Source organism: Trichoplax adhaerens, genomic scaffold (assembly GCF_000150275.1).
Source record: "Trichoplax adhaerens TRIADscaffold_3 genomic scaffold, whole genome shotgun sequence".
Lineage (NCBI taxonomy): Eukaryota > Metazoa > Placozoa > Uniplacotomia > Trichoplacea > Trichoplacidae > Trichoplax > Trichoplax adhaerens.
Window position 1 is genome coordinate 2,723,645 of NW_002060945.1, and position 14,334 is coordinate 2,737,978.

The 14,334-nt window shown below is 30.9% G+C and overlaps 3 protein-coding genes across 3 annotated transcripts; all 3 read left to right on the top strand.

The window, feature by feature from the left end:
• Positions 1-1,747: 1,747 nt before the first annotated feature.
• Positions 1,748-4,906, top strand: TRIADDRAFT_54286 (uncharacterized protein; the record flags this gene model as incomplete). The annotated part of the gene is made up of 6 exons (XM_002110331.1): positions 1,748-2,031; positions 2,950-3,101; positions 3,599-3,768; positions 4,003-4,151; positions 4,294-4,449; positions 4,651-4,906. The coding sequence occupies 6 exons, from the start codon at positions 1,748-1,750 to the stop codon at positions 4,904-4,906; spliced, it is 1,167 nt and encodes a 388-aa protein (XP_002110367.1).
• A 1,918-nt stretch (positions 4,907-6,824) lies between these two features.
• TRIADDRAFT_54287 (uncharacterized protein) lies at positions 6,825-9,908 on the top strand (the record flags this gene model as incomplete). The annotated part of the gene is made up of 6 exons (XM_002110332.1): positions 6,825-7,108; positions 8,028-8,179; positions 8,581-8,750; positions 9,000-9,148; positions 9,277-9,432; positions 9,608-9,908. The coding sequence occupies 6 exons, from the start codon at positions 6,825-6,827 to the stop codon at positions 9,906-9,908; spliced, it is 1,212 nt and encodes a 403-aa protein (XP_002110368.1).
• A 1,112-nt stretch (positions 9,909-11,020) lies between these two features.
• On the top strand, positions 11,021-13,847 carry TRIADDRAFT_54288 (uncharacterized protein; the record flags this gene model as incomplete). The annotated part of the gene is made up of 6 exons (XM_002110333.1): positions 11,021-11,313; positions 12,199-12,350; positions 12,524-12,693; positions 12,926-13,074; positions 13,218-13,373; positions 13,592-13,847. 6 exons carry the CDS (start codon positions 11,021-11,023, stop codon positions 13,845-13,847), a joined length of 1,176 nt encoding a protein of 391 aa, XP_002110369.1.
• Between the last annotated feature and the right edge of the window lie 487 nt (positions 13,848-14,334).

Genomic DNA, 14,334 nt, shown 5'->3' on the forward strand with positions numbered 1-14,334 from the left:
GAACGAGTTGTTATCTAGTGCAGATAAATAATGTAATACCAATACCTTAACTTCTATATGTCAAAATGTAAAACTTTAATGTTAGATAACGTGTAATATTTTGCCATTCTACTCCATGGATTTTACGCCTGTTATACTTTTACTGTTTTCGAAATATAGCTTAAAGCTATTTATTAACTGTCATATACTGAATCATCTACAATACCCAGTGTTGTGTTTTACAGCATTGAACAGTCATAGTTGAAGAGTATTATTTCCAAATTTTTGTACTTACATTTGCAAAGTAGCAATTAACTAGAAAATAGATTACGGAATGCTTGTAGAATTAAAGGCACAACACGAAATGATTGGCTACCATGGAAATTTAAATTAAAATAAATGAGCTAAATTTAAAAGGATAACGTTTGTACGACTATACACGTAATTAGAATGATTCATATTTGTTGCTCCACGTAGCGATATCCCCTACATTAAATTACTCGAAACCGATAGGCTATCTGATGTTCAGGTTCAAATAATGAAGATTGCTCGAATAATTTTGGTGTAAGATATTTGTTATCCATTTTCTTAGGATAATTTAATTGTGACTGATTATGTGAAAACTATGCGCTATTATTTTATGACATTGTTTATTGCATACCAAACACGTTCGGCCAAAGACCGTGTTTATTACACAAAATACGAACTTTAAACGTAGCATTCAGACTATTACGATACCAGAACGTTCTAAAAGGAATATCGCAGAATCATACTGCACCTTGAACTGACATTAGACTAGATGATGATGCGCTAATTTGTACATAATCCCATCTTGTAACTACTAGGTAATTGCACTTTAGCTCTTGCTAGTAAATGTCCTAGATATATTGAGTATCGTTTATAAATCCAGTACATAATTTTCTTGGCAATTGCTACTTTATTACTTTTAAAATACTAAAATAAATTTTATAAATTTTGCTTACCGATTCATCTTAACTAATTTTTTGATATCTTATTCACTTGCCCTACAGTAGTCTAATTTTTAATGCACGCATTCATCCTGAACTAATATAGTACGTTACTCATTTGGTTCTATTTCCATATTTTTAGACGGTCTCAATTTCCAAAACTGATTGTTTACCGAAATATGTAAAATTTTTACATCAATTGAAAAGTTTCAAAAGTCAAACTGTTATTATTTATTCATTGGTTAGATGATTTCGATGCAACAGTATGCATTTATCAGATTGTACTCAGGGTTTGTCATCTAGTACGGTACTATGGCTATCAGTCATTACCTTTCTATGCAATCTAACCAATCTTCCATCCTTTCACTAATATCTTTCTATTAATAAGTATTGTAACTATTATTATTATTATCTATGTATGTAATAACTTATCATATAATAAGGCCACTAGCTATAATTGAATCAGCGATCCATTATTAATGCATACGCTCTACTCATCAACTAGTACAGTGCTGATCGTTACCAAGCAACAGGTGTTAGATGGGTGTGTTCCTCTAGAGTAGTAGTATGGTCTATTGTCTGATCAATATGTAACCTATATTATGAACGGATCTGCCAAAGGAACTATTCGGTTGCATAATTAATTGATCCATTGTCAACAGGCGACGACAAAGTAAGTTCTTAAGAAAGCTATATTTAATCTAAGTGAAAGACTCACGTCCGCATTTATGCAACAACTCCCTAGTCTTTCTTCGTAAAAAGCTTTAAATATTTATTTTTATTTCGTCCAGCAAAGTATCATGGCATACTCTACCTTTAGAAATAGTCGTATCCAGATAATACTTTTAATATTATCTTTATATTATTGTCGAGCCACGGTTGATGTATCATCAGACGCTTTCATTAAAGGTCATATGAAACCATTAGGATCTCATCGAGAACCTTTGGCCGTAGAGGAGTTAACTTCTATTCCTAATCCAAAAACATTTTATGATCTTTATACTAAGCCTGGTAAACCTGTAATTCTTCGTAATGCAGCCAAAGCGATTCCAGCTTTCAGTTTATGGACTGATGAATATCTAAGGTAGTTTGATAATCGATAGTCTGATAGATCGTAAAAGTCGTAAAAGGAATTATTATCGCCGTAGATGTTAAATCATGTTATTAATCATACTATTAATAATCAATTTGTACCGATAGTTTCTATCTATCAATTAGTAATTCGTTTATAGAGATAGACCTGTATCATCAGTGTAGCCTAAAACGATGTCGAAGTAATCATTGATCTAGCGTTTTATACAATGAAAGCTTTTCATATACGTAATAAATATATTAGAAATTAACAAGATTGGAGTAAGTTCTATACATGATATAACGATATACGATTCTACTTTAATATAAACTATGCATACAGAATATAGCATTAACTAGTTAAAGACCGGCTACGAAGTAATAAAGTATTAGTTATAAATACTGTATTTGGATGTAGTATAACTCCCGGGATTTAGATATAACTACATCGATTTACTTTATAAAGAAGTTAACAAATCGAGATCTTAGATTGATAGTATCGAATTATACGATTAATGACTTTTCATCGTTAGCTGATAGTTTATATCGTATTTGTATGTACACACTATAATACTTTAAAATTATTTAGTTTGTCATCAATTTTTATAATTTCATTTGGAGCAAGTCTGTAGCACAATAAAATATATAACGAATATATGTAAACTAGTTTGACATTACCGTAAATAATGTACTGTGTCGGTACATGGTGTAAATTAATATTTACTTACGATGTCTTAAGAATATTTATAAATAGTTAATGAAATATGTTACGCTAAGATTATTTTCTTCTTATTAATTCGATTACTATCGAAATTGTTGATATTTAATAGATCTAGTAGTTATATGTATAAAATTGTTTGCAATTTAATGTAATATTTTAAAAAGTTCTAATACATTCACGAATCGTGTCACAATATTTATTAATATACAGCGAGAAATTCGGTAATGTTCAAGTTCTAGTCGAAGAAGGTAAAAAAGAGAATAGGTCGAAAGGGAATTTTATGACTTCTCTAAAAGAGTTTGTTAACTCATATAAAACTGAAGATTTATATGTTGTTCATACGGTCCCGAAAGAAATGCGAGGTTAGTTATATTTCTAATATATTACTTTTATCGGTCAAATATCGTTATGAAGTCAGTTTAGAAATTTTTGTCGAAATATTACACGTGGTAAGCTGTATCGCTAACTTTAAATGCATTATGACTCTACATTAGGATCAAAGTAGTTATAATAAGCTTGGCACAATCTAAATATCCTCTCTACTTTACCAGTTATTACTTCTTGCATTTATTAATTCAGACTCTGGTAGTCATCTAGTTAAAGTTTCATCTGCTATTAATAAATCGCTAAATTGACATATGATAAAGGATTCGATACTCTAGGTTTAATAAATAATAAATTTGATGACATTATAACTTCATAGACAAGATGTCCTTAACAATGTAAAATAAATCATAAGATCTCAGTATCATTTTATGTTGGCGATATATTCATGTAACTATTACGCACTAAATGGCGTATACTTACCATCGCAAATAAACTTTAATTTAATTAATTTTATTTGTTATTACATACGTAGAGGATATTAGAATGCTGCCTTGCGTTTCGTGCGGTGGATATGCTGAAAAATTGCTTGATGTTGTCATGTGGTTTAGTAGTGGTGGTACCAAATCAGTTCTTCATAATGATGGATATGAAAATCTTAACTGTCTATTTCGTGGTACTAAAGAACTTGTTATGATTGATAAGGTACATAACAGTTAATATAATTCTATAAGGTCGTAAGATCTTTCACGTTAGTCTCGTTAATTAGATTTGACAATAGACTTTGAAATGGCTTATTAAAAAATGTTGCAATTATACATTCGTCATGTAAAATAACTCTAAGCTAAATATTATAAACATACAGTAAATTTAAACATCCATTTACTACTACATTTTTTTGAATTGTCTTTTCTTTTGATTTCTTATATGCTGTTATAGAATGTTGATTACGATGCAATCTTTGACAATAATGGCTTTAGTAATTTGGATGTCGATAAAGTTGATCTCAAGAAATATTCTGATCTGATCCACATGAAGTGGTATAAAGCCAAGATGTCGGCTGGTGATTGCATTTTTATTCCCCAATTGTAAGTCCTAAGCCAAAATTCCATTCCCATATTTTATGATACAGTAATATTTATAATTGGCCCTTTTGCTTTTATCACTGATTCTACTAGAAGTTGTTTTAACTTAAGATTTATTGATGAACTTTTCTAATTTTCCTTATAGTTGGCTTCATCAAGTTCGATCTTACGACAGTAACCTGGCTGTGAATATGTGGTGGATTCAGCTATTAAAATTTAATGAAAGTAGTTGCGAGAAAAATAAGGATGTCAACTATTTAAATACAGCTGATTACGAATTTGCAACTTATGAACTATTAAGGTTCGAATTAAATTATTCTCTTTGAAGAAGTGTACAGCCTTGAGCTTCAATAATACCAACTGAATAAATCTTATAACTATAATTCATTTCTATGCTGTAAATTTGTGGGTGTAACAAGGATATTTATGCTATGATATATTTACTAGATTTTTATGCTAACTATTATCGGACTGAATGTATAATAATTTAACTTTATTACAGGAATTCAATCCTTGATTATATGCCAAAAAGTAAAAGGGCGACAAAGCAAACATTTAAGAGAATATTGACACGATGTGAGGTTGGACCAATTGTGTTTCCAGCCGTCTTCTCTACTTTTGATTCCAACAAAGATGACGTAGTATCATTTGATGAGGTGCAAGACCTACCTTATGGAGAGTTTTCTAAATTATTTCCAAATTGGAATTACGAATCTGAAGAGGCTGAGGAACTAGAGCCTGAACGTGACGAATTGTAATGTTAGCTATAATTTTTATAAAATTATAAGGACACTGGCGCAAAGTATCTGACTTAATCATTATGAAATTATTGCAATATATGTATATTTCAAGCGTTGCTAGGAATATACTATATTTTAGTAATTACTACCGTACGTCCCCGCTCACACTGTGTATCAAAGCAGTATTTTAACTTTTCACTTCTTCTGAAAATTGTCTTCACCTGGGTAAGGTGGTGTCGAAATTTATACATGCTGTATACCGAGATGATTAAGCCACTTTATTTAAACCATGCACTCAATCAATACGCATAAATTGTGATGATCAAAGATGATGAAGTGTTTTTAATTCTTCTACGATTATATTTGATCTCTTTTAGTTTATGTCTACGACCACACAATACACGGATGACAGTGCAACATTATCATGATTTAGTACTCTTATTATTAAAATACGTGTCAAACCAATGTAAAAGTAACAAAATGAAATAAATTAAAGCACGGAGTGTAGATTCTGTGACTTATTTTTTCTATAGTATCCATTCCATTATACGTATATTATATATAAAATTTTTCCATTCAGTCTTATCAGGATTCCTTTTACTAATTACAAATTTTACTATTTGTACGTATCTACAATTTTTGTTAACGATACTTCGATGAGCAGATCATTAAACAAGCATTATTAGTCCCAATAGGTAGATAATTCGGTATGTGTATTTGCGTAGGCTCTCAGAGCGACATTACAACTTTAAGATATAGATAAAACATTTCCAGTCTTACTTAAGATTCACTAATTCAGTTAGATATCATAACTACTGCGCTGCTTATTTTTCGATAGTATATAAAATTTTCGCTGATAATGTTATAGAAAAATACGAGTATTTTTATTACTTATAATCAAGCCTTTAGTCTGCATGTAGATAACATGGTCTATGCATAAATTTCGATCTTTCTTCTTCGCTGCCGTAATACTTTCATCTAATTAGAACTATCACTTTATCTTCAATATAATAAAAATAGCATCCATTCAGAATATCACAATAGTATACAGTCAGGAAGGCTTTCGTGAACTGTACCTTCAAAACTATCTGTAGTTTCTATACCATTTTAATACTAATCGTTTAATGTCAAGTTATATGCAGTAAGTATTACAAATTTTCACTTTCTTATTTAGTATACATATACAGTATGTTACTACTAATCTAAAGTACAGTAGCTAAATTAATGTACAATATTGACATTCGTGTACATTTTTGGATTTAATTTATAATTTCTATACGTTATTAATTCTCACAAATCGATAATTTTTTAGCTATGCGGGTAATCATTTATGCCGTGGTGATCGAACAATTTTAGGCAAAGTATCTTTCATTCATTTATTGCTGTCTCTGAATGTGACAACATTCAATCGTTATTATTTTTTGTTAATGGAGTACTTGTACATAGAAATATTCCTATAACTACTTTTCCTTGCTTTCGGTGAAGTCTAATCCAATTTCTATTGCATTTTCAAAATCGGAATTGCTTGCCACTTCATAGCCCCTTTGATTTCTATTAACATTCATGAATTTCGCAACTTTGCCGACAATAAGGCAAATAACTAAATCGACAAGTTCATTTATTAGGAATGCTTTATTCATCGAATGGTTTAATTGTTACTAAGCAACAGGTGTTAGATGGGTGTGTTCCTCTAGAGTAGTAGTATGGTCTATTGTCTGATCAATATGTAACCTATATTATGAACGGATCTGCCAAAGGAACTATTCGGTTGCATAATTAATTGATCCATTGTCAACTGGCGACGACAAAGTAAATTCTTAAAAAAGCTATATTTAATCTAAGTGAAAGACTCACGTCCGCATTTATGCAACAACTCCCTAGTCTTTCTTCGTAAAAAGCTTTAAATATTTATTTTTATTTCGTCCAGCAAAGTATCATGGCATACTCTACCTTTAGAAATAGTCGTATCCAGATAATACTTTTAATATTATCTTTATATTATTGTCGAGCCACGGTTGATGTATCATCAGACGCTTTCATTAAAGGTCATATGAAACCATTAGGATCTCATCGAGAACCTTTGGCCGTAGAGGAGTTAACTTCTATTCCTAATCCAAAAACATTTTATGATCTTTATACTAAGCCTGGTAAACCTGTAATTCTTCGTAATGCAGCCAAAGCGATTCCAGCTTTCAGTTTATGGACTGATGAATATCTAAGGTAGTTTGATAATCGATAGTCTGATAGATCGTAAAAGTCGTAAAAGGAATTATTATCGCCGTAGATGTTAAATCATGTTATTAATCATACTATTAATAATCAATTTGTACCGATAGTTTCTATCTATCAATTAGTAATTCGTTTATAGAGATAGACCTGTATTATCAGTATAGCCTAAAACGACGTCGAAGTAATCATTGATCTAGCGTTTTATACAATGAAAGCTTTTCATATACGTAATAAATATATTAGAAATTAACAAGATTGGAGTAAGTTCTATACATGATATAACGATATAAGATTCTACTTTAATATAAACTATGCATACAGAATATAGCATTAACTAGTTAAAGACCGGCTACGAAGTAATAAAGTATTAGTTATAAATACTGTATTTGGATGTAGTATAACTCCCGGGATTTAGATATAACTACATCGATTTACTTTATAAAGAAGTTAACAAATCGAGATCTTAGATTGATAGTATCGAATTATACGATTAATGACTTTTCATCGTTAGCTGATAGTTTATATCGTATTTGTATGTACACACTATAATACTTTAAAATTATTTAGTTTGTCATCAATTTTTATAATTTCATTTGGAGCAAGTCTGTAGCACAATAAAATATATAACGAATATATGTAAACTAGTTTGACATTACCGTAAATAATGTACTGTGTCGGTACATGGTGTAAATTAATATTTACTTACGATGTCTTAAGAATATTTATAAATAGTTAATGAAATATGTTACGCTAAGATTATTTTCTTATTATTAATTTCGATTACTATCGAAATTGTTGATATTTAATAGATCTAGTAGTTATATGTATAAAATTGTTTGCAATTTAATGTAATATTTTAAAAAGTTCTAATACATTCACGAATCGTGTCACAATATTTATTAATATACAGCGAGAAATTCGGTAATGTTCAAGTTCTAGTCGAAGAAGGTAAAAAAGAGAATAGATCGAAAGGGAATTTTATGACTTCTCTAAAAGAGTTTGTTAGCTCATATAAAACTGAAGATTTATATGTTGTTCATACGATCCCGAAAGAAATGCGAGGTTAGTTATATTTCTAATATATTACTTTTATCGGTCAAATATCGTTTATGAAACTAGTTTTGCTTTAATTAAATGCTGTATATTGTATAATCGTAACTTTATTAAGATTTTTGAGTTATATTGTTCTTCTTTCATACATGATGATCATTTGATTGCAATAGTTTCACAATTCATAAAATAATGTTAAAATAGGGAATTTATATTGTTAAAGGCTAGTTATATCTTTGGAAGAAGAAACATCTTGTATACCATTAAGTTAACCTTATAATTTATTGAATAGTTTTTTGGAATTGTTTAAACTAAAAATGATTTCTAGTTAATGGCTATGTACAAGTTGTGGCTGGCATTTTATTATAAGTAAAATTTCAGTTAGACTAAAATGTATTCGATAATACATATAGAGGATATTAGAATGTTACCCTGCGTTTCTTGTGGTGGATTTGCAGAGAGACTGCTTGATATTGTCATGTGGTTTAGCAGTGGTGGTACCAAATCAGTTCTTCATAACGATGGATCAGAAAATTTAAACTGCTTGTTCCGTGGTTCTAAAGAACTCATTATGATTAATAAGGTTGACAAGAGTATAATACTTATAATCTATAATCTTAATCTATACGAGAATGTGAAACATTTTGTTATTAGTATCATTGATAGCTATCAATATGACGCATCCAAATATGGTATTATGATTAGATACCAATAATGATATGATCAAAGATTGAATTCTGGGCTCAATAACGCAAATAATCGATATCTACGTATTTATGTTTCACCGCTATCTTTAAAGTTGTCTCTTTATTTATTTTTGATGCAATTATAGAATGTCAACTACAATGCTCTCTTTGATAATAGCGGCTTTAGTAATATGGATGTTGACAAGGTTGACCTTAAGAAATATTCAGATCTAATGCACATGGATTTGTATAAAGCTAAGATATCGGCCGGTGATTGCATTTTTATCCCTCAATTGTAAGCTGTATTGCACTACCTTGTACTTCACGATCTAGTTTTACTTGAGCCTTTCCTTTCTAGTATCTTTTTAATTAAAACTATTTTTACAATCAACCTTCAGACATTAACCTTTCTAATTTTTGTAGTTGGCTACATCAAGTCCGATCTTTCGATAGTAATTTAGCAGTGAATACGTGGTGGGCTCAACTATTTAAATTTAATGAAACTAGTTGTCAGCAAAACAAAGGTGATACCTACTTAAACCCTGCTAAATATGAATTCGCAACTTATGAAGTATTAAGGTACGGATTACTCATTAAGAAAAATTCTATTTTTAGCTGCCAAAAAATTGCTCTTTCTTTTTGCAGTACTATTATATGCAGTAGAATTAGTATGGTGATAACTACACTCTTGCAAATATAACATTTTTTGTGTCTGTAAATCAGTATGCAATGCCTCCTACACTTTTTACATTAGCTTTCGTATGGCTCAGTGCATAATAATTTATATTGAACGTAGAAATCAAATCCTTGGTGTCATGTCAAAACATAAAAAGGCTACAAAGCAGGGATTTAAGAAGATATTGAAACGATCAGACGTCGGTCCAATCCAATTTTCTGTTGTCTTCTCAGCTTTTGATTCCAACAAAGATGACGCAATATCGTTCGATGAGGTACAAGAGCTGCCTTATGAGCAACTTTCAAAATTATTTCCAAATTGGCAATACGAGCCCGAAGGAGAAGAAGAAGAAATGGAACCTCAGCGTGACGAGTTATAATACGAAGTGTAATATTTAATGTAACGCAAGGCCAGAAATTTTAGAAATTTGTCACCAGAAGTGATTTACAGTTAATGCGATTTGTGTTTAAACATTTACTAAGTATACTGCATTAGTGAGGTAATTAATGGTACAAAAGTAAAAAATTTGGCCGCAAATTTCGTCTTAGCGTTATGACTATGCAGGTTATGTGGGAATTCGGAAGTTTTATATATGCCGTGGCATATAATAATCGGCCATTTTCTTTAATATAGCACAATCAATTAATCATGCGATAATTCATAAAGTGGATTAAGTAAACCCTTCTGACCGTCTCGATAACGGTGATTTATTAGGGTACTACATTATCTGACATTAAAAGCGAATAAAGTATAGTATATTTTTATCTTGTACGTTTTGGAATTTACTTTTAAACGACACTTCGAAATGTCTTCAATTCCCCATAATAGATGATTTCTAAATTATACTAACATTTATGCCAACCAATCAATCAATCGATAAATTATAGAAGCTAACGTACTATACTTCTCATTCATTTGCCAAGTAATCTTATTCCAACAATTCTAATCACATTAGTACAGTATCGTGTATTGATCAAGATGATGTTTACTAATCAAAGTACTCGCTTAATTGTCGATCACTGCTTCATCAAGAAGCATTATCTAATTTCGGTCATATTCCTCGCACACATATATTATTTCCTACGATAAAGTAGCTATTGTGATTTCTATTATAATTCTTGGACAGAATTATATTGCATTACAATTGGTAAAGCAAATTATTAGATCAACGGCATTGATACCAGTGCCTTGCTATCTGATCGTTTCCAGGCAACAAGTGTTACATGGGAGTGTTCCGCTAAATAGCGGTAGTGTAAAGATACTTCATTGTCTACGGAATATTGATAAAGCAGTAGAAAAAATGACATGATCGAATAATTAATTGATCAATTGTCAATAGACCATAGCAAGTAAAATTCTTAAAAGAGTTTCATTAATGTGAAGGGATTAGAAGGAGTCACGTAGTAGTGGCGACTATTTGTACGGAAAGCCTCCATTAATTATTGTTCGTAAACGTTATCAACATTTACCTTACTTATCCACTGAAGCGCAATGGCATACACTGCTTTAGGCAGGATTCGCGTTCAGATATTAGTATTTTTAATGCTGTTTTCATTTTATTGTCAAGCTAGCGTTAAAATTCATAGCCCATCAGATGCATTTACTAGAGGCCATATGAAACCATTGGGATCTCATGGAGCTCTAACACCGATCCCTGAATTGAAATCGATGCCTACTCCAGATATATTCTATGCCCTTTATTCAAAGCCTGGTAAGCCTGTGGTTCTTCGTAATGCAGCCAGAGCAATTCCAGCTTTTGATTTATGGACGGATGAATATTTAACGTAATTCAATTAATGATTGTAGAAACTGTAAACAAGAAAATTTCGTTTTTGCTGTTAAAAACATAATGTTACAATTTTAGTTTTCTCCGGTAGTATATCTCATGGTTATAGTAATACATTACTTTAGATATTCCCCGTTATTGATATGGATACATATAGTGCTATCACACCAATCTTAGAATAATAGTAAGGATTATGGTAATACTTTTCGGCTGTATGCCAAAGTCTTAAAAGCTTCTTAAGGTGGAAATAATAGCCTTGCTGGATGCTGTTACGGAATCGTGTTAAGGTTATCTTAAAGGGATCGATATATGCAGAATTTATTACGAGTCGGGTACTATTTCGATGGTTGAACTGCGTCATAAGTTTTTTCAGACAATCTAATTTACGAAAGCTAAATCCTGATGCAGCCAGTTAAATTAAAAAATCAATGCGATATGATAAAGTTAATGAATGAAGGCCCTAAATTATCAGTGTCATATTAAGGATTTAAAGCTTATCGTGTCCTAAAGTATTCCTACCCTTGTAGATAGTATTTATTAATACCTTGTTTAAGAGTTTTTATGATTATACAGTCAAAATGATATATTACCTAGACAGATATGATGAGAACACCTAAGGCAACTGTTGCATTATAAGTCTACTGAATCGATGCATAACATAGAATAATATTTACAGATAATGTTTTTGAAAATACTTTTGTATAGTTAATGAAAGGGTTTGCATATAGTTTACTATCTTATTAGTTCGGATACGATTGGAAAAATACAGCCAATTTATTAATTTAACCATACGGTGATATGCAATTGTTTCAAACTTCATAACTTAGATATTGTATATTTCAATGTGTTATGATGTAATGTTATTATCATTATTCATCTACAGTGAGAAATTTGGCAAGATTAAAGTTCTGGTTGAAGAAGGAAAGAAAGAGAATAGATCCAAAGGCAACTTTATGACCAGTATAAGGAGGTTTATTAAGACATATAAAACGGAAGATTTGTATGTTGTCCATACAATTCCAATGGCAATGCGAGGTAAACTTTTTTGAGATGTATTGCTTATATCAGTGATATTCAAATTCTTCCTTTAAATAAATTAAAAGATTTCCTGTGGATGTTGTAGTATTGATATTGATATATCGGTTGGGATTGTTTTTGCTTAATAAATCTTAAACTTTGATCAAATGTATTTGATGGAACTGGTACAGAGGATATTAGATTGCTGCCTTGCGTTTCTTGCGGTGGGTTTGCTGAGAAATTGCTTGATATTGTCATGTGGTTTAGCAGCGGTGGCACCAAATCAGTTCTACATAACGATGGATCGGACAATTTGAACTGTTTATTTCGCGGATTTAAGGAGTTTATCTTGGTTGATAGGGTAGCTAATAACTATAATACGATATTTCTATATTTTTCATGCTTATGCACTACGTTATTCATTTCGCTAATAAAATTTAGCAATGGTTGTAATATAATAATAACTGTGATGAGATGCCACTAATCATGCCTACTAGTGATGAATATCGAATTGAATATAGCATAGAAACACAGTATTTATCTATTAGAATATTTTAAAATTATCTTGGCTTCTTTTTCCAATGCTATTACAGGATACTGACTATAGCGGCATCGTAGATAATAATGGATTTAGCAATATGGATGTTGACAAAGTTGATCTCAATACATATTCAGATCTACTAAAAATAGAATTATATAAAACTACACTGTCGGCTGGTGACTGCATTTTCATACCTCATTAGTAAGTTTTCTGTTGCCGATGTATAACTGTTTTTGCGACACGGTAAAGACTTTCTCCTTTTTACTGCCAGCGATATCTTATTTAAAACTATTTCTCCAGCTTAATCCTCATATACTGAATTTTCTAATTTTCTTTTTCTATAGCTGGCTTCATCATGTTCGATCGTACGGTAGTAACTTGGCTGTAAATATGTGGTGGACTCCTCTAACAAGATTTAATCGAACTACTTGCAAGAATAATAACGATAACACCTACTTAAAAGCAGTCGATTACGAGTTTGCAACATACGAAGTATTAAGGTTCAGCTAAAATTCTTTAATTGGAACCTTTGATTTTGTAGATTAGGTATACAGTATAGTACTGATAGAATACAGCGATATTAACCGGAAATACTTAATGTGATCGTCAGTGTGCTCAGTTCTGTTACAAAAATTAGAGTGTAAGAAAATTGTTTTAGCTCATGAATTTTGCAATGCTTACAGTTAAACTTTGCATTGATGATTTAAATTGCAATTAGGAAGCAAATCCTTGATGCAATGTTACTGCGAAAAATGGCTAGCAAGCAAAAATTCAGAAAAATTCTATTGGATTGTGAAGTTGGCGAGATAAAATTTATCGATGTTTTTTCTGCTTTTGATAAGGATAAAAATGGCAAGATATCAATTAATGAGGTGCACGAACTACCTTACGGGCAATTTTCTAAACTTTTCCCTAACTGGCATTACCAGACCGAAGAGTCTAACGAAATGGAACCTGATCGCGACGAATTGTAACTTTTAAAGTAGTTCCTTTATGTAATTTTGAGAACAACGCTCTGCAGCTTTATGCCTGATTATCTAGAGAGCTAATACAATATATGTTTTTCAAACATTTGAAATGACGTTTTAGCGACCCATTTCCTCTTTGCGATAATCCAGATTATGTAAAAATTATCTGTGTATGCGTACATTACCGGTACACAACATAATAAGGATAGTCTATTAAAAATTGCTTAATTAATTGATCAACCAATCTGTAATGCTGCGATTATATACAGTTCAATTCTAATTTATGCCATAGATTGCTAAGTAATCATGTGATAGCTTTGTAGTGTCTATATTTGCTAGCGATATTTATTATTCAAATGTTGTTACAATAATATTGAGCTTAGATTTCACTAGCTCTAGCATAATCACGCTTGAATTATATAAATCTTAATAAATCGTGTAAGAGATGTAACACACCATAAGAAACATATTTCTGAAGAATCGAAAGTAAACT